At 42.9% G+C, this 26881-nt stretch overlaps 1 protein-coding gene across 6 annotated transcripts in view; it reads left to right on the forward strand.

The window, feature by feature from the left end:
- The window catches only part of LDLRAD4 (low density lipoprotein receptor class A domain containing 4), a 318465-nt gene extending 308587 nt beyond the window's left edge, over positions 1 to 9878 (forward strand). For all 6 annotated transcript variants that reach the window (XM_013942419.2, XM_067290736.1, XM_067290738.1 and 3 more), the window contains 2 exons: positions 6711 to 6764; positions 8628 to 9878. In XM_013942419.2, coding sequence (XP_013797873.1) covers positions 6711 to 6764; positions 8628 to 9170 — 597 coding nt within the window. In that variant the 3' untranslated portion in view covers positions 9171 to 9878. The remainder of the gene's footprint in view (positions 1 to 6710; positions 6765 to 8627) is intronic.
- The last annotated feature ends 17003 nt before the right edge of the window (positions 9879 to 26881 follow it).

A 26881-nucleotide genomic window follows, 5' to 3' on the forward strand; every position in this document is an offset into this window, starting at 1 on the left:
GTACTTTCCTTTGTGTTCATCAGAAGATCTTTACCTTTTTTCCTTTTTTTCTTTTCTCCTCCTTTTTTTCCCTTCTGGAGTCTTATCTTCTTCCAAAATTTTCCTTGGTCTGTCTTTTTTTTTTAATTTTAATTACCTTGATTAGTGTGCTGAGACCTTAGATCACACACTGGGCAGGGTGATCTGAGTGCTCAGAAATACTGCATTTTCCTATAGTGGTTTTGCTGAGGATTCCTTCCAGCCCTGCATGGCAAGCCCTGCGCCCTGCTGTCTTCTAGCAGGGATATTAAAACCTACAAACCCTGTTTGCTCCATCAGTTCAGGTGGAATTTAATCATGGCTTTAATATTAGCAGAAATATGAGTTTTGGCGACATTAACTGTGAGGGATCAAACGGTGCTGAGTGACAGCCACGTTGACACGAAAGGCAACCTGAAGTGAGCACGTACAATGCTGAATGGTGTCCATATCATGATGAATAAAATATTAAACATTTCCCCCTGCTGGAGGATCCCTAAGGAGTGTTTGGCTTTGCAGCCGGGAGCGAGGCAGCCCAGCTTTGCAGAGGAGCTGAGGGGCAGGCGGAGGCTGTACAGTGCTGCATATACCATGGACGGACCCGCTAGTGCTTCACCACTGAAGCACAACCTCTCCTTGGAGAGACATGGCAATGCACGGGGTACGTCTGATGCCTCAGGGGAGATGTGTGCTGAAGAGTTGCTGGCTGTGGCTTGCAAGGACTGACATTTTATAGGGAGGGCAGCGTTCTTGGTAACCAAAATGATTCTGCTGGAATGTAGATAGTGCTGGCTGAGTGACTGCCACGGTACCATCCTCTTTGCTGGGGCAAAACCAAGATAAATCTTGCTTTCTGATGATTAACTTAGTGTCATCACTGATGATTTCCAGGAGGGCACTGAGGGAAAGCAGATCTGAAAAGTGACTCATGGGGAGATGTTTAATGAGCTTCTGATGTTCCTATATTGATTCCTTCTCCCCATCCTGGCTGCTTGTCTCTTTGTGTCTTTTTCTCTTCTAAAATGGATGTTAAAAGAGTACTGAACAGTTGATTGTCCTAGACCCACTCCTGGCAGAAGTCCCTGCGTGCATCATGCCAGGTGGTTAGCCCGCCTGGCCCCTGCCTCCAGGCCTCCCACCTCGATGGGCAGCGTTGCTGGAGGATTGTGTCAGCTTTCATTAGGATGAGCGCTGATAATGCCCATCTCGAATGCCAAGTTCCAGGAGAGCAGTTGTAAAAATACTGTGCTCTTCCCTGAATTTAGCTGGAACAGCTATTTTGGAATAAAAAAGGGAAAAATCAGGAGGATGACAGATATGTTGGTACTCAGCAATATTGATAACTCCAGGGATTTGTTCATGGTTTCAAGTGTTGGTCCTGCCTCTTATGCCCCACCAGTGTTAGCATTATTACTTCTGTTCCCTGCCGGCATCCCTGACTTGCTCATTCTCGTTTTGTTATATCAACATGCAAAGCCAGAAATCAGTCCTGGTGGGAACAAGAACCCAGTCTATAGCCAGGAGAGAGCGTAAGCGGGTGAGTAACTGTATAGACCACCCTATTGGCCAACCCCATTTCCTTCCTACTGGGCAGCTGTTTGTGGGTGTTGAACGTGTGCTCTGCTCTCCTGCTGCCCATGCGAGGAATGCAGGGGCTTGCCTCTCTGCAAGGTGTGCTGCCAGCAAGGACAGCGTGTGCTGGCGGCTGCTGTTTGAAGCCTACTGCGGTAAAGGCAGAACGTCTTTAATAAGGGCAGCACAGTCTATGAAATCTGCAGGTAGGTCTAGCTAGGAGCTCCTGCTTCTAGTTACTACTGACTCACTGTGTCACCTTGGGCAAGTTACTTCATCTCCAAATAAAGGAGGAAGGATAATAGCACTTACTTCTTCCGCTGCATGAAGTGAAGATTACTTAAGATTGTATGGTAAAGCGCTATGAAGTTGGAGAAATAAAGTCTTTAAAGCTTTAAGCAGCAGAAATAATCACTATGACTATAACTCTAGGGAGGCAGAAGACAAGTGAGAGGTTTGGTTCTCTCCGTAATTATTTCTCCCTTTTTCGTACCTCTTCTCTTTGATACTATGCACCGTTCTGCCAGACACTGTAACCTTTCCTGCCCTTGGGAAATACAGCTTTTAAGGGAAAGAGCAATCTTGCTGTAATACTTGTCATTCTGTTATTCTGTTAGGGCATACACAGCAGTTTTTCTTTGCTTGTGTTCAGAGGGAAAATGTTATGATTTTAAGAGCCGTGATGGTCTGTATAACCCAAGAACAAGTAGAGAGGAAGGAACCTGCCTGTGTTGTCTTCCCAGAGTATTTCAAGTAACCCACTGCTTTAACCTGGTATAATGTATTACTGCCACCTAGGGCCAAAATCAGAAACTACACCTGAAACATTTCATCTGCAAAAGGCAGGAGTGTATTAAAAAAAGGGAGAGGGGTTTAGTCAAGTGTAAAAGAGGTACCTTCTATGTGAAAACAGATGGGAAAAAAAAGGAACAAATTAGTACCTCTAGTGCATTTCAGTAAATGAAAAACTAGCTTCTGCTTCTCAGGTAATATAATTTCAGGCAGTTCTATTTGTCAGAAGCTTAAAACTGGAAAGAAATTTCCTTAAGAGAGTCAGTAAATAAGCATAGTAAACACAGAATATATGTACAGACCCAGGGGAGGCTGGCAATTGAAAATAAAACCCATTCCAAATCAGTTAGGGGTTTCCAAACCACCCAAGGGTTGGAAGATACACTTGATCAGAAGATAATAGTAGACCTTTTTGGAATTTGGATCATATAGGTTGCTTTTGCTTCATTACAGTTTGAGGAATTTTTCTTACTGAGCATAAAATTTTATTTGTAATTTATCTTGAGTTAAAAACATCAAAATCTGTCTTCCAGCAAATCTTTTTCTTCCTGAACCAAGTTAGCTGGATGGCACTGCATGGTCCAGGAAGCCCAAATGGCCTTGAAAAGTCACCTTCCTAAACTATTTAATTCTTGAAGCTTTAAATCTTTGTAAAATACAAATTAAGCAGATTAGCTTAGGTTTACCCAGTCTCATAAGTTTTAAACCTTGACTTAAATAATCATTACCTTAAGATAATTAAGTAATCACCCAAAGTGATTTCTCAAATACTACTATTATTTCAATAACTAATCCCCCAAATTATTTCCATAAATTATCCTCAAACCTAGGAACATCTAAAGGGAAGCAAAAGATCTAGCTGGAACCCTAAGATTTTTCTTCCTTTTGTATTATTTGTAGGGCTGGGGTTTACCATGAAGACTCATATCCTTTTTCATTCCCAAACCTAACAATGTTGAAAATGAATACAGTTTATGGGACAAATGTGTATGCTCTCTCATGCTTTTAATTATAAATATTAAAACACAGGCCTGAACACCTTTGGTCTGTTTCAGACAGAGAAGATTGAAGTGGGTAAGGTTAGCTATTGGGTGCATATAAGAAGGAGGTAAATGATATATTGCCCACAAGAAAAATAGGTAAATTCCATTTACTTGGGTTTATCCTTGGCTGTACATAACTTAGAACTGCTTGTACAAATCCCTGGGCACTTGGTTTGAGAAGGTGTCCAGGACCGCCCACTCTGGATTTGTTAGCTGAAAATGCCTGTTGGCACCATGCCAGGCAGCATAGCACCATGACTGTGAGCTTGCACCGAGGCTGTGAGCTGCTGCGGCATCGTGCTGTGCTGTATTGCCTGGGCCCACTATTGCCCTGCTCATGGGATGGGAAGTGGCTCTGTAACACTGGCGAGGGACCTCAAGGCCACTGCTTCTGGGGTGCCAGGCATTCACCTCCCATATACCCCAGTATGGCCAGTCTGAGATATGTCTCTTGCGTTCTAGCTAAGTGGTCTTTGCAGATCTGTCTCGCTCTGCTGCTTAAACTGTAAGAGCAGAAAAGAAGTGATCTGCTATTACTTTTAATACTGATTTCATTCCTAGTTTTATTATGATGAGAACATGCAAAGAGGCACTAATGTACACTATACAGGGGCAAGAAGCTTCAGGAGATACAGATTTCTTATGGCTCCTCCATGACACCATATTTGGCGAGAGATTTCCTTCAGAGAGAATGATAAACTTGCCTCACCTCTGAAGGGACAGAGCTGCCATTGCCTGCCCTAGGTGCAGAGGTAAAAGAAAGCTGAACCTCAAACAGTCACATCTGCTTTCCTTGGGGAGACTTGCTTCCTGTAGGCCATCGTACCCCTGTGGGTTGGCAGGCTGAGGCAGAAATTGAAGGACAGAGCAGTATTGGCTGATGTATTCAAAATTGTAGTTCCTTTCTTTAAGAATAGCACCATATTTTAGAAATTTATTTTTAATAAATTGCTTGGTGAGAGAAGCATATTTGCTTTGTTGAAAGAAATAAATTTCTATCATTCAGCCTTGTGTCCTAAGGATCTCGCAGCCTGGAGTTCAGCTGCTTATCAAGCCTTCTGCCTCCTCATGTAGTTAACCTCAGGCAGGAGTGCCTTGGGCTCCTTGTCTTGGGCTCCATAGTCTTGGCCCAGGTATCCCAGCACCCCAGTCACAGGCTGTGGGGTCCCTGCAGCACCTGCAGTGCCTCCAGGCAAGGTCTTTTCTTGTACTGGGATTCAGGTGTCAGGAGTCGAAACCAGTAACTGAGCTCATCTAACAGGAGGCTGTTTCTGTTGGACTTGTCTGGTACAAGGTCTCATTCTCAGGTCTGCAGGCCCAGGCTCAGCACGCAGATCCAGTGCCATCTCAGCACGGGGAGCTGTTCCCCACATACCTCGTTGTCTCTCTTGGCTCTTCTTACTCTCCTGCTTTAGGTGAGATGGGTCTTAGGCTGGGAATTATTGTTTCTACTTCCACATCAGCAGCTCTCTTTCTTAAGAGGGTCTTAAGTAACAGCAGCATTGCTGGTGGATAGCCTTCCTTTCTGAGCTGGGTCGTTGTTTTCGACTTTCCTCTGTTTTGAGCCTCTGAACTGAGATTGAATCGGTTGCATGAAACGTAAAGCTACACACTACCATATTTTTCAAACTACCACCCAGAGGAATCTGCTGCTGGACTACATATGGCCTGTAGCTCATGAGCTGTTGATTGGGCACTTTAGCTTTGACTAATATGTTTTACTTAACAATTGCAACAGGCTGGGAGCCTGCTTGGTCAGCTACTCATAACTTGGTTGTCTTTAATTGTGCAAATACGCCCTCAGATATTTCAAAATGAGGGTATCTGTGTGATGGAGTGGTGGAAAGGAAGGTGGGTACCAGTATAACTTGAGCCACGACAGTTAAACAATTATTATTTCTGCTGCAGACAAAACTTAATATAGCCACAGCAGTATGAGAATCTACCTAAGATTTGTCCTTCATATCAGGTTATTCCAAATGAGGATGTTTGCAAAAGGAGGTTGGAAATAATCACAGTTGTCAGCCTCCTTCTGTATCTGCTTTCTAAGGCTATAGAAGAAAAGTAATTGGCCAGCTTTGTTATTCAAAGCATTTCCCTTAACAGCTGAATCCTGTGGGAGATTCCTCTTAGAGCAGCTTTCTTCTGTGGTGGACCATCTTGACAAGATCACAGAAGGCTTTTGGTCTTGCACTGTCATGATCATCATCTTGTTAGGTCTATTTTTACTTCTGAAATACACTGAGAGGTGCTACAGTGAGAGAAAGCAGGAGAGTAGGATTTGACATCAGTCTATACAGGGTAACACCTTTTGGGACAGTATGCATTTTCCTTCCTGTTCTTATGTCTATAAAATCATAAAACTTGATTTAGCTCCAAGAAAATGGTCATGGCCATATAATGTTTTGAGTTTCTTGCACTAAGATTGAATTTCTGTGCTTTGTAGCTTTTCTGATGTGTTCCTTTCAGCTTTGAAGTTTTCAAGTAAAATAAAACCTTTGCAGTAGTTATTGCTACTCTAAAAAATTATTGAAAAGAAAAAATAAAAATACACCTTAAGCTGTTTTCCCTTATTGACATGTTGTTCTTCGCCTTTTTACTCTGCCCTGAGTGTTGGTAAAGTGTCGGAACAGGCTTTCAAGCCGCAAGAGAGAAAATACTTCAGCCTGAGAAGATAGTTGGGGAAGTGGTTGAAGAGGGGAATTGGTGACTGAAAACTCAGTTGCTTAATTGCTGTTTATGGTGGGAATTGGGCAACTGACAGTTTTGACCAGAGTATTCTGGGTTCAGAAGAATGTCATCTCAATGAGATTACAAACATTAGGTTTTGCTGTAATTGTTTGACTCGTTTGTGTAACTGGGAGCCTGGCTGGCAGCACAGCTCCACCAGACCTACTGACCTTTCTGATGTGGCCTCATCACATTAGGAGGTGACAGGTACTAGCTGAACATGGAAGTGCTGAAATGCTCTTGTCCCTGTGTGTTGCCAAACGCTTATAGCCTTGACTTGCTTGCCGTGTCCTTATGGCCTGTGAGACTGGGTGCCGTGGCTGGCATCACAGCGCTTTCCGAGCGGACTGAGCTTGACTTGCTTGAATACAAAGCTGCTGTTTGCTCTGTGTTCGGAGTGTTGCCAAGGGCTGGGGGCAATGTGTTAATCACCTTTCTGTAGATGGAGGTAACCAGTTGTTACAAGCTGACTGCTCTTAAAAGAGTTGTAGTATTGAGGTGGGTGGTCATTTGATATATTAATTTTTCCCTTTTGTTGTTTTTTCTGCTTTCCAGGAAGGGTGCTTGTGGCCTTCAGAAAGCTCGGTTTCGCGCCAGGGTGCTTCAGAGGTACAGCCAGTTTTCTTGTTGATCTTCAGCAATGTGCTTTCCTGTTTCCCTTTATGTGTATTTGCCCCCTCTTGAAAACATGCCCGCTATTTAGTAAATAAAGCTTTATCAGCATATATCAAGAACCAGGATCATGTGAACATCTGAGCCTGTCTTAACTCACATTTCATAAATGTCTCAGACTTTTTCATTAAGGCACCCACCTTATGTCTCTCCTCCATCAGCAGCTCCCTATATCGTAGTAGGCGTTCACAGGTAAGTGGTGGAGGTACCTGTCTTTCATGCAGTGGCTCAGTAATTTGAGTATTCAGCAGAATCTGGGAGACCAGTTACTCTTCTGCCTGTGTTTTTTCTCTTACAAGTAACTTGTCCTCTAGGTTAAAGACTCCTTCTAATTCCTCTTTCTCTGTGGCCCAACTGATTTTAATATAAAATGCATATGGAGTCTTGTCTCCTCCAGGTGAGTGCTGTAATTATTAGGGTTCAGCAAACAAGCACCCTCTTGCCCTTGCCCCGTGAGTGTTTACAGCAGTGAGGCAAAAAGAATAGCTTCAAAAGGCAAGAGTGGCTGACCCTCCACACCACAAAATGGTAGCATCTTGAAAGCAGGTGGTAGCAGGCTTCTAAGAAGCCTGAGGTATGGGTTGGAACCCCTTCAGCTAATGTAAAAATTGAAAGAATTTCTTATACCTTCTGGGTAAGTCCTCTAGCTGCTAAGCTTACTACAAAAAGGTGGGGTTTATTATTGCTACTTTTTCTAACTCCTTCAAATCTCCTTCCTACATTCCTCCATGCACCAGGCTTTCAAAGAAAGGAATGGTGTCCTTCTTGGTCTTAGCTGCCTAGAGAGGCTCTTATGGGCAAATCTCAAAAGAGAGAGGGGACATAACTCCCGGGAATATAAAGGTTAGGTAATAACAGTCAGCCCTGGACGTGGGCAGGATTTACAGCACATATCCTATCGCCGATGTTTCCTATCATGCAGCTAGTACAGCTTCCTGCTCCACATGCTCATTTGTGGGTACTTTGTTCTGAGCTACCTGGTTCTCCTTAATTAAACAGTGAATCTTCCTGATGGCAGGGCCAGGGACTAAAGACCCTGCATGGACCTAAAAATGAGAACAGCAATTTGATAGATGTAGATCTGAGAACCTGGGGTATCTGTATATGTCTGGAATAGACTGAGTGAGGAGCAGAAGTTCCTCACAGTCTTCTGAACTTTTTCTCTGGTAAATCCTGCCCTTCTTCAGGGCTTAAATATGCCAGAGACATTTTTTTTCCACCCACAGTATAGAAGCCTTTCAGATCCCCCCTGGAGGCTGAGCTCTGACTAAGAACTGGGGGGGAGGATAGCTGATACGCTGTCGTAGTGAAGGTGTGAGGTATGCTTGACCTTTCTATAAATGTACTAAAATGACCATCTGAATTCTTTCATAATGCCGGGTATTACATTAACCTCAAGTAGGAGAGGGAGACTCAGGCTGCAGCTGAAATTCAGTATTGGGACATTTCCATAAAACTAATTAATTTTCAAAACTAGAGAGAAAACTAGCCTGGAGTGTTTCGCTATGTACAGATACAGAATCTTTTCTCTCCATTCTGCATGTTTTAATAATGTCAGAAGGAGCTGTGTGGGATCTTCATCTTCCTTCTTGAGGCTGTTCTCAAATGTCTTGTCCTTCCTTCAACTCCTGCCTTTTCACATCCACATATGTGGGAGCCCACACGCACAATATTTGCTGGATTTAATCTCTAAGACAGGTGGCAAGAAGAACCATTTTCCATTTTGTCAATTCTTCATCGGGAGCGCCCTCAGAGCTTTGCTCAGATGCAGAGTCACATGTTTCTCTCTTCCTGTTTCAGATTATGTATGCTCCAAGGTCCAGGGACAGGTTTACCACCCCGTCTTTTATGCAGCGGGACCGTTTCAGTCGCTTCCAGCCCACTTACCCTTACATGCAGCATGAGATTGACCTTCCTCCAACCATCTCCCTTTCTGATGGGGAAGAACCGCCGCCGTACCAAGGCCCATGCACGCTGCAGCTCCGGGACCCAGAACAGCAGATGGAGCTCAATCGGGAGTCCGTCAGGGCACCGCCCAACCGAACCATTTTTGATAGCGACTTGATAGACATTTCAATGTACAATGGGGGCCCCTGCCCACCAAGCAGCAATTCGGGCATAAGTGCAACCAACTATAGCAGTAATGGAAGGATGGAAGGACCACCCCCGACATACAGCGAGGTCATGGGGCATTACCCAGGCTCCTCTTTTTTCCATCACCAGCACAGCAATGCGCCTCCTTCCTCGCAGAGGGGGAGCAGACTTCAGTTTCAGCAGAACAATTCAGAGAGCACAATAGTCCCTAACAAAGGCCAAGACAGGAAACCAGGAAACCTGGTCTAAGTTCCTCTCCCAGGTGCATTCGAACTGAAGATGAGAGATTCGAGCAGGGCGGCGGAGGAAAACCCCCACGCTCCGGTGCGCAGTGTTGTTACGTTTCAAGTGGTACAACTTAGTAAAACCAAACGTGCAAACCAGTTATTTGTTTCTGATTCCTTTCAGGGGAATTACACGATGCAAATCACATAGAGAGAAATACAAACTTCCATTCAGTTTGTCTACGAGCAGTGTTTCAGAGGAGAGGGGGGGGGAATATATTATTTTTTTTAATAAACTATTTCAATTATTTAATTCTAAAAGTAAACTTAGCACAGAAATGAGGCTTGTACAGCCTGTTTTGTACTCACTGAATGGCAGAAAGAAGAAGAAGAAGAAGAAGAAGAAGAAGAAGAAGAAGAAGAAAGTTTTACTAGATAAATGGGGGAAGAATTGGCCAGTTTGCTTTTTTTTTCTCCCAGGGTGTGGATTTTTTTAATATGAAACAAAATTCCTGTTTTGTGTGCCAAGGTATAAAGTTGAGAACTTAGATGAATGCAAGGAATTAATTTGTGTTGTGATAAATGTGTTTTAAAAAGTTGCACTATCTTAATGTTTAAAAATATATATATGAGGGAACTGTTTTATGTGAAGTTCTTCTATATGTTGTCTTTTCACCTGTGGAATAATGATTGAGCCCCAGAAGTAATCTGGAGGAGTTTACCCCCCTCCCCCCCCCCCCCCCCCCCAGTTTGCTAGAGAAAGGGGACAGGATTTAGCCCTAAGATCTCTTGACTTACACAAATCAAGAAATACAGGGGCATTTAACTTGTCTTTGCAATAATTTGCATTCAAATAACAGTGCATCAATGAAGTGTCTTGGAGACTTTTGGCTGGAAGGAGACAAATATGAAATCCCAGCATTTTCCATCAATTAGGGTTTAGCTATTATGTGGTTTAGACTATTTGTTTCATAAAAGGCAAAACAAAATCCCAGATGTGCTAATTTATATTGATTCTAACTAAGTGCTGCCATTCTTTTCCTTTTCATAATGCAGTATCATCAGTACTTAAGGTTTTAGAAGTTTCTGTCCTCACTGTAGTTTGAAATGTATTTAGTCACATATCATGGCATTATGCAATAAATTGTTTAAAAATGCAAGGTGGGGTTTTTTTCCCCTGCAATGCTGTTAAAATACATGAGACTGTTGTGCTTTTCACTCCCCATTTCATCTTTTAGATACTACAATTCAGCCCTGGAGATCTATCGTGTTGAAGCGAATGGACTTTGGTAGTTATAACCCCCCATGCAGTTTCTGCAGCGGTACTGGGAGCGCCAGCAAAAGCAGTGCTGGCTTCTGCAGCATCACTGGAGGTGACTTGGGTGCCTCAGTTAATCTCACAGCAAACCATTGGAATTTTGCTGTGGGCCCTGTCGTACCAACCCTCCTCCGTGCACATCATCCCATTGATGCCAGCAGGACTATGCCCATGGGTAAAGATTACTTACGTATTAACTAAGTGTATGTAAGCCCTAGTTTTGTCACACTGGTCTTAAAAGTAGTTGGAAGATTTTACCTACCTGTAAAATGGCACACAGGGTATTTCTTCCTTGGCTAGTTTTGTGTGGAAGCAAGTGCAGCACTGGAAGGCAGTTGAAAAATGGTGATAGTGGCATCACAAGCACATGAAAAAGCACAACTTGCACTTAAAATGCATTTCAGAAACGGACTTAAAGTTAAAACCTTTAGAGTCTTAGTTTGAATAGTTTCTAATATATATATGTGTGTGTGTGTGTGTGTGTGATAGATTTTTTCATTTTAAGGTCTTTCACTTTTTCTATGTTTGTAAGCCTTGCGCTAGGTTAATGACAGCAGCAGGTGAGCGCCGCAGAGGAGCGCTGTACCGTAGCGCCTGTCCCGCTCGCCGGAAGTTGGGTTTCTGCATGGCTTCTGCGTGCTGGAGGCGCTGATAACTGACGTGAATCCTTGATCTATGCAGAGTTTTAATGCCAAAACAGTGTGCATCTGTGTGTGTGTGTGTGTGTGTGTGTGTGTTTTGTGGGTCTCAGTGTAGATTATTTCCTTCATAAGCTAATTCGGTCTTATTTTAGTTTAGAAAACATTTGAATAACTGTTAGTCTGAATATGCAGCCCCATTTGTCACTGTAATTGTTTCTTGGTCTGAATCACCCTGATAATGCAGAGTAAAACTGCCCTTTAATTTATGTAGTATTTGAAGGAAGAGGTTAGAGATTATATGACTGGATTCACTTACTTTTTTCCGCTCAGACCCACAGGACAGAAGTTTAGGAGAGGACTAGGTGGCTGTCTGTGAACTAGGGCTCTTGTCACGTCTAGTTCCTGGGAGTAAAAGTTTTGAAATTAAATTTTTGCAGACAACCTATGAACATAATCTTTAGACAAAAAAGCACAAGATGTTGCTTTTTGGTCTTCAGTGACTTTGCTGTCCTTTAGAAGTGAGCCTTTAGTCAGGCAATGCGTGTGCCTATGCAGATACTTTGCTGTTGCCTAAATATGGATTGTTCTGCTGGGAGGCCTTTAGGGCAAAGAACAACTGGAACTCAGTCGTCATGTTGTCAGGACACACCTGGGCTAGGCCCTGGCACTGGACCAGTTAAATACTAATTTTTCCCCATGTACAGATCTCATAGGAGTAGGCCTTGAACTTACCTTCAGAGTCACCTCTTGGGAATATGCTTTCTTTGAAGACAGCCCTTTGCCACCTCTGAGTGCCAGTGAGTTTGCACACATCCCATTAACCTTGTTGGGTATGATGCATGCGCAGAGTTGTCTCTTAATTTGCCTTGACTGAGGGTTAAAAACTGTATGGAAAAACTAACCCATTTTATCAGTTCTGTAGGAAAGATTCACTTAAAAAAAACTTAAAAAAATAGTACTGTATTTGCTTACATAATGGTTGTGATTCTTCCTACATCTGCCCCCTCTCCTCTGATTCTGCTGCTAATGGGCAGCCGTTACACCTGTCTGCTCAGAAAGCACAGTCATCTGTTGCTTGCTGTAGGGGAGCTTGCAGTCCATTCATTTGGACAGAGTCAGCTATTATAGTAGTAAACATGGTATTTTCTAATGAATATTAGTGATCTCTGATGGGAACTGTCAACTTTGTACCATTACAAAAGCCTGTGTTCTCTTCCTCCTTTTTTTTATGTTGTTGAGAGAGAACATACTTGCTAACAGGACAGAAAGCTAAAAGAAGGAATATCAAAATTAAATAGAAATCACTGTCAATCTGTACAGGCTTAAAAATTGGTATTCTCTTAAGTCAGGTAATTCTATGAAGTATTTCTGGAAAATTCCCCTTTTAAAATATCAAGGATTAATAAACTGTGTTCCATAGCCACTCAAATGCAGCTTTGTAAATTATTAAAGATTTCTCTAAATATTGTAGAGTTAATCATATGGATGATACCTCCATACTGGGGTTTTGTTTTAGGTGTATCATGTGCAAAAACTACATAACACATGTGTGGAGTTTTCTGTGTAATGAATTGCATTAGCCTGAATTTGGTTGCTTCTCCTGATCTTTGCCCAATAATGCATCTTCCCTAGACTCAGTCCAGTGCTGTCTCCATTTTAGCAATTTTCAAGCTAAAAAACCTTTTTCAAATGTACCTTTAAGTCATGATGACCTCTCTTCTACCTATCACAAAAGATCCTTTTTCCATAAGTTACTTGACATGAGTCACTTCCTGCTCATAAATATGCCCCTTCTTCAGTGTCTTGTCCTATAATCTTCCAGGGCTAGAAAAGGCCGGGTTTTCAGCTGTAGAAAAGAGGTTTCCCTCCTGCTTTCCCAATGGAGTACTTAGCACTTAACTCTAGTCCTGGATGTACTTTCAGCCTGACTGTGGTTGGGTTTGTCTCAACACTGTACAATTAGGCTCTTTGTATATGAAGCACCTTCTTTTAAGATATGAATAAGGACTAGGAAAACTAGTCCTGTTCAACTGAGCAGTGTTAGGATCACTTCTCTGTAGTGTGTGTAGCACATGCAGGATACATGATACTGCAGTGTGATAAGATGATTTTGTCAGGGAGGACTTCTTTAAACTGCTCCTAGTCTTGTCATTGATGAACACAGCACTTAATACAGCTTCAGGCTGATGTGAATTTATTACAGCATGTTTTTTTCTTGCAAGTATGAAAACTCAGACACATGCCCTGTGTACAAAGTCTTGATAGCTAGGGAGAAATGTATTTCTGTTCCTGCAGTCATGGGATCCACTGGAACCATGGATCAAATTGTGCTCATTTTACTCCCTTTTTATTGCCTGCCCCCTCTTCTCCCACCAGTTTCTCACAGCTGAAAGCTGCTTCTGGTATCCCAAACCTCTGAATTTTTGTGTTGCATTAAACAAGAAGCACCACTGAGACTTCTTTTCCTGTGAATGTGGTTTCGGGGAAGAGCAGGGAGTGAAATTACATTATTCCTGAAGTAATGAACTTTCTTTGGAGTAGGGGAAATGGCTTTGTCCTGCTAAAGAACCTGGCATGTAGGCTTTCTGGAACCGTGCTGTCTGAAACCTTCATTTCTAACCCTGCCAGGTAGTGAGATATTGAACTTTAAAACTGATGCCCTGATTTGTAAGGAATGTTTGAGTGTTTTAGGGAAGATTGATTACTAACCTTTCTCTGACTCTGTGCCCTGAACACTCTCAGTAACTAAGGTAACCTGGCTTCACCGGCAAAGAAAAAGAAAGTAGTAGTGCTGGTGAAAATAAATGTTCCAAAATTGTTCTTTGCAATTTTTTTCAAGGATAAGCAATATGCTTGCTGGTACATTTGAAAATATTTAGATATTTAGGATTGTCCCCAAGCTCTCTCTGGTCATTACCATTGAGTCATGTCCATGTGCGCATGTGTGTACACATGCCAGCATGCAAACATGTGCCTGTATCCTGTCTCTTGATTATTTATGTTTTAGTTAATACCAAAAAGCACCTTCCAGAAATGCTAAGTGTCTATAGATTGTGCTCTTGGGAACAATGACAGGTCATTTGTCAAACAGCTGAAGGTATGAGGAAGATTTGGCTTTTGCTCCTGCAGATGTCATGCCCTGTTTTTATCAGTTGGGGAGTTTCTTGCTGGGCAAATTCTTACCTGTGACCCAGTGTGCTAGTGTATTTTCCATCCAACGGCTCTCTTTTTTAAGCTGGGCTTCGAAAAATCCCCGTGCTTTTGGGACAACCCTAATGTAGACTTCATGTATTGATGTACAGGAAGGAAATGTGCTTTTCAAGTCTCAGAAGCATTAGTTCAAACCTAGCGGATGCTAAGAATCAAGTGATCCATTGAATAGTGGGTTCAGATGAAGGTTGGCTTTTGATTGCATCTTTGGTTTTTTGTTAGTCTAAAGGCATTATAAAGAATTTACTTACATGTACTGGCCTTTCCCCTTACTGGGCTGCCTGCTTGCCAACCAGTGCAATTATAACTGCTCTCCTAAAACAACCCCAAATATTTTAAATCCCTGTAAAGAGGCACTCTTACAGTATTGTTTAAGACATATTGAGGCCCTCTAGAACATGGAAAAATCTCTTAGGAGGATATATTGAAGTTACAGAGGTTGCCCTGCCAAAGCCTCTGAATTTCTCTCACTGAATTTCCTTTATTCTGTATGTTTCACTAGGACATTTAAGTTTTTGAGAATGGCCCAGCTGAAAGTGTTGGTTGGTAAGGTTTTTTTGTACTTAAAAGTTCTCCAGTCCTTGTTTGTTAGTCAGGGGTATAAGTTACCTTTTGACCCACCTCTCATTGCCATTGCCTATGCTGGCAAAAGCCCCGTGGGGCACACTTACACCAGCAAAAAGGCCATTTTGTTGGTATGGCTCTGTTTGAGGAATTAGCAGAAGCTACACCAGTTAAGTTCAGCCTCCGTTGGCAACATCAGTCCCCCACTGCCTCTTCCCAAAAGACTTTCAAGTGTAGATGATGGCTCAGTTTCAATGATGTGCTTTACCACACCAGTAAGTACCACTGACATGCAAATGTAGGACTCCACTGGTGTTTTCTCGAGAATCACAATTTTTTTACATTAAATGTATTTTAGAGCCACTAATGCCATTTTTGTAACCACTCACCTTATTTCTCCTGCTTTCAAAAGAAAAAGCAAGCATGGCTTTGTATTGAAGAGTTTTGCAAACTTTCCTGGCTCCTACTTCTGCCTTGCTCTAGTCTACGTTCCATTTTTAACTGAACAAAAGCAACCCAGGTATTGCTAGTAGCGCTTTAATGCTGAAAGAGCTTACCTTTTTATGTTGGTTTTATGATAAAGAGAGAAACAAACACGTAACATAGATACTTCCCCCCTCCGCTCCAACAGCTGCCCTCCGTGTGATTTACTGCCAGAGATGATGCTGTCATTTCTTTGCTATATTGCTGCTGCTGCTGCTGCTGCTGCTGCTGCTGCTGCTGCTGCTGCTGCTGCTGCTGCTGCTGCTGCTGCTGTTTTAAATGGCTTGGTATGTGAGCTTTCTGAAACAGTGTGGTATGTGTAGGATCTTGTGGGTGACAAAGCTGTCTTTTTTTTCTTCCTCCTTTCCCTCCTTGGTTTGTGCTTGTCTGTCTGCTGTGGTAGGGTTATTAATAAATTAAAAGCATATGTGTTAGGTATAGTTTTGAGGAGGTTTGCATGTCAGTAGTTTGTAAGCAACTAAGGTGCCTCATGTTCAGGTCTGAGCAGATAGGAATCCCCTTGCACTCTGCAGGGCCTGAGCCACAGCCCGGTGAAGGCGGCAGGAAGGCTCTTGCCGACTGCGCTGGGCTTTGGGTCAGGCCTTTCGCTCCCACCTTTGTTGTGCCTCACTTAAAATGGTGCTTTTTCAGTTGTCTGTCTTTTCTTCTGTTTTTTTTTTTCTTTGTATGGTGCTGTGTATAACTTGAATATATTATGCACATATCCTACCCAATGGGTAGAACAAACAAACATACAAAAACAAATAGATGTTGTTAATACTGTAAGATAATGTATAGATGATACCAATTTTAACACAAAAATGGCATAGACTTTGTGAATGCCAACTTCTGTGCTTGGTCCTTTTTTGTAAGAAAATTTGCAAATTAATGCATACAAATGACAAAAAGTCTATGTATTTTATTTTCCTATTAAATGTCAATATAATATCATAAGGGAAAAGGTTTGAACAAATCCTTTTTGACTAGCCTGTGTATAGCAAGTGGTTGTTTGATGCATCTTTGCTGTGAAGATTTGTTCTTTTTTTTTTAATGTGTCACTTTAAGAAAAAGGAAAACAAAAGAAAACAAAACAAACAAAACCTCCACAGCTTTAACCTTGCAACTAGATGCTTCTCTTATGGGTTGTTGCTTTGCTCTTGCTGAGTTGGACCAGTATTAGTTACTACTTCTCCAGCAGATACATTATTTATTCTTATCCTCAATTACCTTTTTTTTTTTTTTTTTAACCTAGAAATGGGCGAAACCCCTTCAGATCTCTTTGTCCACAGCCTAGGTTTGAAGTGAAGCTCAGACAAATGGGAACTGATCCAAACCATCCCCGCAAAATCAAAAATAGGACAACAAGAGTTTTGTAAAAACAACCATCCCTTGTTTTATGCCTACTACATCGAGGTACATAATCCTGCCATTTTCAGTTGTTCTTAAGACTTGGTCAGTAGCTGGGAGTCGCTGAAGGTCTGGGTCACTGCTGGGGTGCAAGCCTTAAGGGTGGACAAGAAAAGCTGCAGTCTGCAGAGAGTTGAATACAGGGTTCAGACTGCAGCTTTCCTTGCCTGTGCTTGGGGTCAGCAGCACTGCTGTCATTTTGACTGCTGACAGCAATGGCTAAAACCAAGGTTCACAAAAGATTATGGAAAAGGCCTAAACCTTTTCAGACCCAACATGACACAAAAAGCAATCGAGCACTTCAAATGTCTGCTGGTATGGTAGCGTCCGTTTGGGAGCTGATTTGTTTCGGTGGCGTTTCTGGAGGTGCAGAAAGCCCAGCGTTCCTGCAGTTACATCTGCAGCAAAGTGCTTTTGCCCGCCTCACTCGCTTTGTTCAGGGAAATGGTACCGATGTTACCAGCGAAGGCACTTTTGCCCGGGTGACTGCGGCTGTGCTGGGCAAACGTGCGAGCCTTCCTCCTGCACAGCAGCTCTCACAGTTTTGATTTTGAGGTTGGGGCGGGAGCCGTGGTTTTCTCAAAGCTGAGGAGGGAAAGGGAAGCGGCTTGGCAGACTCTCTTGGCACGGCCAGCCTTCCTCGACGGTTTGGTTCTCCCCCGGCGTCTCCACATGTTTGGCTGTCTGTCCCCGTGCCCTGCGCCTGTTCTCGGCATGGTTTGTTTGGAAAAGCAAATACCTCAGGAAAACTAAACATGAAGTTCTAGTTTAGAGAATTGCAGATACTGTACTTATTTTTCTAAACTGTTTGTTCTAACTATCCCAGGACAGTAGGTGGTATAAAAGTTTATCAGTCCAAGACAGAATAATCCTCTCTCAAATGGATGCTGACTAATCTTTCATAGATACTCTTGTCTATATGTAGCTTTTTTATACTTGTCAGGCTTTAACCACAGATGCACCGTAGCAATGTGTTGGGATATGGTTGAGATGGCATTTTTGTTTGGTTTCCAGATGACTAGCTCAATGCTAGGCTAAAACTCAGGGGGCCTTATCCAGGGCCCAGTGAAGTCAATGGCAAGACTTCCTCTGGTTTCAGTGGGCTTTCAATGTGGTCCGTAACCCGCAAGGATTGGGACTTGGAGCACAGTCCTTTCCTAGCCTCTGGTGACTTCTCTGTTGACCTGAAACTTCAGCTATACTTTTGTCTGTAAATATCTTTTTAAAAGCCCTCACAGGCATCCTCTATCTGAATGTTGATCATGGTAGTTGTTTTGTTTTCTTTGTTTTAAAGAAATGTGTGAGTTTTATGGCCAGTTCTACATCATCAAGCCCTTACAGGTAGCTTGTATCCATCCCTCTATATATCATGCTGTTTTATCAGTAGGCATGTACCATAGTCGAATATGCATATTTTATGACTGTCATTTGTTAACTTGTTTATTGTTTGTCAGGGCATAGAGTAATTGTTTTGAAAGTATGCCTTGCTGGCCATTTTCACGTTTCTGTTTGCACTGCAGTACAGCTTCTGTGCGTGAAGGAAGAAAAACAAACAAAAAACCCCAGGCCTTGACTAGGATGAATCTTTACAGAGTAAACCTTGTGCAGGAGCAATCTAGGATATGATTTCTAATAACAAAACTTGCATACTGAGTGGACCAAACATGAGGATGTTTCCCTTGAAAGGCACTAATTTGCTTTGAAGCTGCAGTGGAAAGAGTGGAATATCTAATAAGTATATTCACAGCTGTGTGTTCACACTTTTCCGTTTACCACAAAGCACGGCAGGTAACCATGATTTAAAAAAAAAGTAAAAACAGAAGTTATGAGAGCCTCAGGCATCATAGAGCTGGACAGCAAAAATAAAATAAGAACACTCACCTTAATATTCTTTAACAACCTTTTTCTACTTACAGTACAAAGACGACATAAGCGTTGTTAGGGACTTGATCTTTGTATAGCTATCAACTGCCCAATGCTGCTGTGCTCAGAGCATTTCATGATGGCATGTACATCAGTCGGGCTGTTATACCTAAAATTTACCATCAAATGCCTGTTTTCAGAGTGTTGGCCCTTTCTTTGTTGTTTCTTGCTAGTTATTTTACAGTGTAAAATGCTTTATTGCTGTATGGATTTTCTTGTATTTCCAACATCGTGGCTTTCAAGATCACATTTTCAACATGTCTCTTACTTTTGTCCATTTTGTTTCAAGTTATTCTGAAATATGTACAGCACTATCAAGAATATTTAATCTTTCTTTTTAATTTTATTATTGTAAAAACAAATCTATTAAAATAATAAGTCTTTTTACAACTGTATTGGAATTTCTCAGTAGCTGTTCATGTGAAGCTATGACAAACCTGGCTTGCTTTAAAAAGAATTTTTTATTTTCCTTTTAACACAGTTAATTTGTTGCTTATTTTCCACTGTAACTCCCAGTTATATACAGGAAAAGATTTCAACTGTTGTGTATCTGACTCTTTTAATTGAGCAAATGGTGATGTCCTAGTTTTTAGACCTAAGGTCTGTTATTGCAATACTTTTAAAGGAAGATGTTGCTCTAAGTGCTGTTGTTAGTTTTAAATACAGATTTTATGCTTGTTCTTAATATGCTATGGTTAAACCATAGCACAAAATTATTAAAAACCATGAAATGCATTTGTCTCCTGTTGAATTTATTTTCTCTTTGAACCAAGAAAAACAAAATGAAGGTGAAACACAAGGGTGGCCTTCTGTAAGACAACAAGTACTTGCTTGTCTTTCTTCCTCATCGGTTTGCTGCTGGCAATCAGGTTGCTGATCATTAGGAATCAGAGGACAGAATCAGTGCTTTAAATATCTGGGAAGGCTCTCAGAAGCGAACATTTGGTGAGGATATTACATCAGTGTTCTGACTTTCAGTCTCTGGTGATTAGCACAGGGATGATTTCAGAGGTTTCTGCCCTATCTCTCTGCCAGAGGATGGTTCCTAGTAGAGAAGACAGCAGTGTCAGAGCCCTTGCCTGTCACTCATGGTAGTTAACAGTCTGGACTATTAATCTGAGCCATTAATGATTGTCAGTTCCTTTAAGATAAGAACCTCACCTCAATCTCATTTAGAGCACTGGATGTTGGTGACTGTCTCTGACATGATATCAGAGTAGACTGACCACCTGGTTGATAAGCAATGGCCCCAAGTTCTTGAGTTGAAAATTTTGATTCAAAAATGAACTTTCAGGTTATGGTTCATGGGCAACCCCTCACTCCCCTCTCATTTAAGAAACCTGGGTAATGCTTTGGCCAGGTGTTAATAGTAATCATGGCATAGTATTGTGGGGGTGGAGGGGGCAGGGAACAGAGATGATACGGTTTGTAAGAGGTTAGAGACAAGGATCTTAGGAAAAACATTCATCTTTGGTAATACAGATCCAACTGTTCATGGGTGGTGTCTGTCACTCTGTGATGAGAAAGCTTAAGAAAACTAGGAGAGTTTTTTCAGAGCAGTTAATTTCTGTTTACACATACATACCAAGGCACATATAAAGTGATGCTTCATTCAGCATTGTTCACTTGTGTTATATTTTTTTATCTGTGTTTGCTGGAGTTTGATCTCTCTGTTATTGAGATACAATGCTTAGAGGGAGGGAATAATGCAAACCTGAGGCTTTATTGCTGGTCTTTTCTGGAAAGAGAGGTCTGCTCGGGTATCCCCATTCCCGGCCCATTTACAGCACCTGCTTATAGAGCAGCCATTACCTCTCAAATAGGAACCAAGGGAGTGTTACACTTGCTGCTCCTCTTTTCAAACGGCTTGGTTATTTAAATGTTACATTACTTTTTTTTGTTCAAAAGTCACAATTTTCCTTTTCTATAACCACCTTGCGTTAGCTTTGCCCCTGCTCTAGCATTTTAATTCTTCGTCGGTGCTTAGGAACTAGCTGGTTCCTTCGCGGTTAGAAGTGCTCCAAATCTCCACGCTTGTGCCCTTCCTCTGCCGTCTGAAGCCTGAACTCCCTGGAAACTGCGTTTTTTGAGATGGCTTTGATCTTTTACTTAATCTGGTTTTAACTGTATTTATATTTGTTTTATAATATGCCATTCTGTTTGATTGTGTTTTAATATCTTTGCCAATGGTAGCTAGTCAGAACTCAGCTGTAAATGGGATGTCTCATCTCAGTAGGGTTACTTTTTCCTTTTGAAAGATTAATACAGTGGCTGCTGTAGTCCTGTGAAACCTTTAGGTCTTGCTTCCAGGCTCCCAACAGTATTGATTCTCATTACAAACACCATGTTTTTAACATCCCAAATCCTTTTCTTCCAAAGACCACTTTATAATGAGACTTCGTTACTTGGACAAAAATTAATTAGGCTTCTCTCATTATCACTGTTTTGATTGGTTGTGCTTTAAATGAGTTCTAATTAAAATGCACATTTTAAAAACCTTACTGCTGAAGCCTATTCTAATAGCTGGCTTCTGCTGCAGCAATGTCCTGCTTTTGTTCGGTTTTCATTGTATCGCTTTTACAGAACTCTAGCACTGGTTAATATAAAAACTTGCACGATTTTTTTTTGCTTGTTTTCTACCTGTTTTTTCCAGATCAACTGCCAAATGTTTGCTCCTGAAAGCAGGGTTTAGAGTGGAGATAGATAGCTAATTTTTTTAAATATGGTGAAACTGATGAGCTAAGTTTGACCGAGTTTCGCTATATCATCAGTAGCATTAGTTGTTCCCAGAATATTTCAAAATGTAAGGGACAAAGTAAGTGCTATATTTACTACTCGTTAACTGAGTATTTCTGCTTACCTTAGGTGTTCCAAATTGCCCTTAATATATTATTGAAGTTGGCACGACTGCATGATCCGTCCCAGTGAAGCCCATAATATACCAAGCTGAAGGCAAGTTTGCTGGGATTCCAGGGGATGTAGTAACTACTCCTACGGGGGAGCAGGTTGAAGGCTTGTCTTCCTGAACAGAGGGACCATTTGTAAGACAGAAGATCCATATTTTATTTTATGTAATGGTTTTCACCATGGAGTGCTAATAGGTGCTAATACTATTTTAAAGCTGAGGAAACATGCATTAAGGAGGGTATAGCAGATCTCTGTGCAGTCTATGGCAATGCTGGGAATAACCTTCCCATCACCATGATTCACAGTCCCTCAAACTGAGACATGTTTCTTCCCAGCTCACTTCTAACATGCATGTACTGCTGCCTTGCGCAGAGCTATTTTTTTGCATCTTGCTGATAATTGCAAGGTTTTAAGCAAGTTGGCCCTTGACCGTTGGCCCTTGGTGTAGCCATCCCTTGCCCAGAGAAAAAGGGTGTTTTTTTTCATGGAGGCCAAAATGCCATCCTTGAGCTCCAGCAGCTCCCGTCCATGCCAGCACTAGATCACTCCAGATTAATTTAACATTTGCAGACATTTTGGTGATTAACAGTAGAGTGGAAAATTCCAGTTTAATCCCACTCTGTGTGCCACAGACCTAGGCTTAGACAGCTTGACCTACATTTAACCCTGGATGGCAGGAAGCTCTTATGGGGAAAAAAACCAACAAAAAACTATTTTTTTTCTCAAAGCAGTGAGAATATCATTCCAGCTTATTACATGCCTGTATGTATATACACACACGTGGCATTATGTTACAATTCTGTGAATATTTCATGGGCTGAGCCAGGTTTGCCCTAGTTGGCTTTACTTGATGCAGAAGCCATGTAAGTCTTGATACCCTTTCAAATATAAAAGCATTAATGTGTTCGCATAGCCCTTCAGCAGGGTTTATGGCACCAGCAAAATATATAGGAGTTAGTTACTTATTTTCTGACAATGGGGTTAGGGTTGTAAGTGCTTTTGAATTTGCTTACAACTGCAAACTTTATAGCTCTCAGAAAATACTGTTGAGTTGGTGACTTTCCCTAATGTTTTGTCAGGAGAACCCTAAGAGGTAAGGCTTGACTTATTGTAAAGTGAATCCGGTTGGTTTGGCCCCATTTCTTCTGCAGATGAAAGGCTGTGATGATAGTTACTCAAAAGTTTAACTGTATTTGTTTTGAGTAGTTGCTGGCACAGTATTAGATGACACAGTTACTCAGTGAGAGGTGCACTGGTGCATGTTAAAAGCCATATGGCTGAGTGATAACTACATTAGATACTCAATATGCAATCCACCTCACCTTTTTAAATTATGCACTATATTCTGCTGATATTATGCCTATAGATAAGAAAATATGCATGCTAACTGTAGCCATATGCTAAGGGAAACAGACACTTCCATCTAATGTAAAGTTATGCTCTGTGACGAAAATGACATTAGATAGATACACTAAAATCACCATCTGACAAGTAGCACGGAAGAAATAAAGTGCCTGTATGTGGTAAAACTGTACTCTTATGAAAGTAAACTGTGCAGCTATCATTTAAGTGCTGCTTGTGCATTGACAGTTTTACTTTCTTTTTTGAAGTAGATTGACTGTGTGCAGGGACATACTATGCAGATATATGCAAATTGCTTAAATAGAAGACTACTGCACAACACTTCTGCAATGTAAAATATACAGTTAGTGACATTATGCAGAACTCAAAGTACTCCTTATGTAAAATTATACTGTAGTATCTCGATTTCCATGACTTTTCTGCTCTAAACCACGATAAAAGATAAACCCACATATTTGTGATGAACCAAGGCATTAGCCACTAGCCAGCCAACACTGAGCGATTCCCCCCTCCACTAAAATTCTTGATGGTGTCTCCTTATGCATTAAAATCCATAGTGACACATTTCTAATGTCTCTGAACTTTGTAAATGTGTTCACACCTGCTTTTTAGGGAACGATGTTCTTAGTCAGCATTATGAAGTGCTTGGATGAAGCACAGTGCCACAGGTGTGAATGCGCTAGCAGGAAGTGCTAGTCGGTGCCAGCTGAGGGCACTTCACACCGCTCACCACTGAGCCTGTTAAGCATGAAGTGTAACTGCAGCGCTGCTTCTCATCTGTAACTCCTCAGGTCTCTCAGATCCAGGGCCTCACAGTCTTGTTTGGCACATATAGGCATATCCATATGAAATGATAAAAAATAGCATGCTACCGGTAAACTGCAGCCTGTGTATTTACAGCCCAGCAGTTGATCTGTGCTCTCTCACCACCTGCTTGGAGAGCCCCTGCTGGGCTGGATGCTGCTGGTCAGAGGAGAGGCTGGCTACAGGCAGAGTTTGCAAGGCGCCTGCACTGTCTTTCCTGGCCACTTTACTGCATGGAGGCTGCCCAGACGTCATCCGCCCAGACGTCATCCCAAGGGGTCAGCTCTGGTTCAGCTCCATCACTAAGCACCTGGCAGTGCAGTTTTGGTTTTAGATGGATCTGACAGAGTAGCTCAAGTGGAAATCATGTCAGTTTTATGGCTTTATTCCAACTGCAAAAGAACATAAGATCCTTGATTCAGCATAAGATAGAAGAACGAGGACACCGACTAGTTGTTCCAGCAGTGAGTCTGCCAGTGGAGCTGACCTAAAAACTCCCACGTTTGAGCCAGCAACGCGAACTTACACTGTGTCATGCTTTGTGGCAGGAGCCACAGCGCATGCAAGCTGGTGCTAGGCGTACCAGAGCTGGATTTAGCATGTTGGCAAACCAACACTACCAAAACAGAATCACAGAATCGCTGAGGTTGGAAGGGACCTCTGGAGATCATCTAGTCCAACCCCCCTGCTCAAGCAGGGTCACCTAGAGCACATTGCACAGGATTGCATCCAGGCGCATTTTGAATATCTCCAGAGAAGGAGACTCCACAACCTCTCTGGGCAACCTGTTCCAGTGCTCTGTCACCCTCACAGTGAAAAAGTTTTTCCTCATGTTCAGATGGAACTGTCTGTGTTTCAGTTTGTGCCCGTTGCCTCGCGTCCTGTCACTGGGCACCACTGAAAAGAGTCTGGTCCCATCCTCTTGACACCCTCCCTTCAGATACTTGTACACGTTGATAAGATCTCCTCTCAGCCTTCTCTTCTCCAGGCTAAACAGGCCCAGCTCTCTCAGCCTTTCCTCATTAGAGAGATGCTCCAGTCCCCTAATCATCTTTGTGGCCCTTCGCTGGACTTGCTCCAGTAGTGCCACATCCCTCTTGTACTGGGGAGCCCAGAACTGGACGCAGTACTCCAGATGTGGCCTCACCAGGGCTGAGTAGAGGGGGAGAATCACCTCCCTCGACCTGCTGGCAACACTCTTCCTGATGCACCCCAGGATACCATTGGCCTTCTTGGCCACAAGGGCACATTGCTGCCTCATGCTTAACTTGGTGTCCACCAGCATTCCCAGGTCCTTCTCGGCAGAGCTGCTTTCCAGCAGGTCAACCCCCAACCTGTCCTGGTGCATGGGGTTATTCCTCCCCAGGTGCAGGACCCTGCACTTGCCTTTGTTGAACTTCATGAGGTTCCTCTCCGCCCACCTCTCCAGCCTGTCCAGGTCTCTCTGAATGGCAGCACAGCCCTCTGGTGTATCCGCCACTCCTCCCAGTTTTGTATCGTCAGCAAACTTGCTGAGGGTGCACTCTGTGCCTTCATCCAGGTCATTGATGAAGAAGTTGAACAAGACTGGACCCAGTACTGACCCCTGGGGGACACCGCTAGCTACAGGCCTCCAACTAGACTCTGTGCCACTGATCACAACTCTCTGAGCTCTGCCATTCAGCCAGTTCTCAATCCACCTCACTGTCCACTCATCTAACCCACACTTCCTGATCTTGTCTATGAGGATGTTATGGGAGACAGTGTCGAAAGCCTTGCTGAAGTCAAGGGAGACAACATCCACTGCTCTCCCCTCATCTACCCAGCCAGTCATTCCATCAGAGAAGGCTATCAGCTTGGTTAGGCATGATTTCCCCTTGGTGAAGCCATGCTAACTACTCCTGATCACCTTCTTTTCCTCCACATGCTTGGAGATGGCCTCCAGGATGAGCTGCTCCATCACCTTTCCAGGGATGCAGGTGAGGCTGACTGGCCTGTAGTTTCCTTGGTCCTGATCCTTGCCCTTTTTGAAGACTGGGGTGACATTGGCTTTCTTCCAGTCCTCAGGCACCTCTCCTGTTCTCCATGACCTTTCAAAGATGATGGAGAGTGGCTTAGCAATAACAACCGCCAGCTCCCTCAGCACTCGTGGGTGCATCCCATCAGGGCCCATGGATTTGTGGGTGTCAAGTCTGCCTAAATGATCTCTAACCCACTCCTCCTCCACCAAGGGAAAGTCTTCCTTCCTCCAGACTTTCTCTCTTGCCTCCAGGGTCTGGGGTTCCTGAGGGCTGGCCTGAGCAGTAAAGACTGAAGCAAAGAAGGCATTCAGTAACTCTGCCTTCTCTGCATCCTTCGTCACCAGGGCACCCACCCCGTTCAGCAAAGACCCCACATTTTCCCTAGTCTTCCTCTTGCTACTGATGTATTTGAAGAAGCCCTTCTTGCTGTCCTTGACATCTCTAGCCAGATTTAATTCCAAACGGGCCTTAGGCTTCCTCGTCGCATCCCTGCATACTCTGACAACGTTCCTATATTCCTCCCAAGTGGCCTGTCCCCCTTTCCACTTTCTGTATACTTCCTTCTTCTGGATGAGTTTTGCCAGGAGCTCCTTGCTCATCCATGCAGGTCTCCTGCCTCCTTTGCTTGACTTCCTACTCATAGGGATGCACCGCTTTTGAGCCTGGAGGAAGTGATGTTTGAATATTAACCAGCTCTCTCGGACCCCCCTTCCTTCTAGGGCCCTAACCTATGGGATTCCTCCAAGTAGGTCCCTGAAGAGGCCAAAGTTTGCTCTCCTGAAGTCCAGGGTTGCGATCCTACTTAGTGCCCTGCTGCCTCCTCGCAGGATCCTGAACTCCACCATCTCATGGTCACTGCAGCCAAGGCTGCCCCCGACCTTCACATCTTCCACCAGTCCTTCTTTGTTTGTTAGTATGAGGTCCAGCAGCACACCTCTCCTTGTTGGCTCCTCCACCACCTGTGTCAAGAAGCTGTCACCAATGCTCTGCAGGAACCTCCGGGACTGTTTGTGCCTAGCTGTGTTGTCCCTCCAGCAGATATCAGGGTGGTTGAAGTCCCCCATGAGAACCAGGGCCTGGCATCGTGAGGCTACTTCCAGCTGTCTGCAGAAGGCCT

The sequence above is a fragment of the Apteryx mantelli genome, chromosome 2, assembly GCF_036417845.1.
Source record: "Apteryx mantelli isolate bAptMan1 chromosome 2, bAptMan1.hap1, whole genome shotgun sequence".
NCBI lineage: Eukaryota > Metazoa > Chordata > Aves > Apterygiformes > Apterygidae > Apteryx > Apteryx mantelli.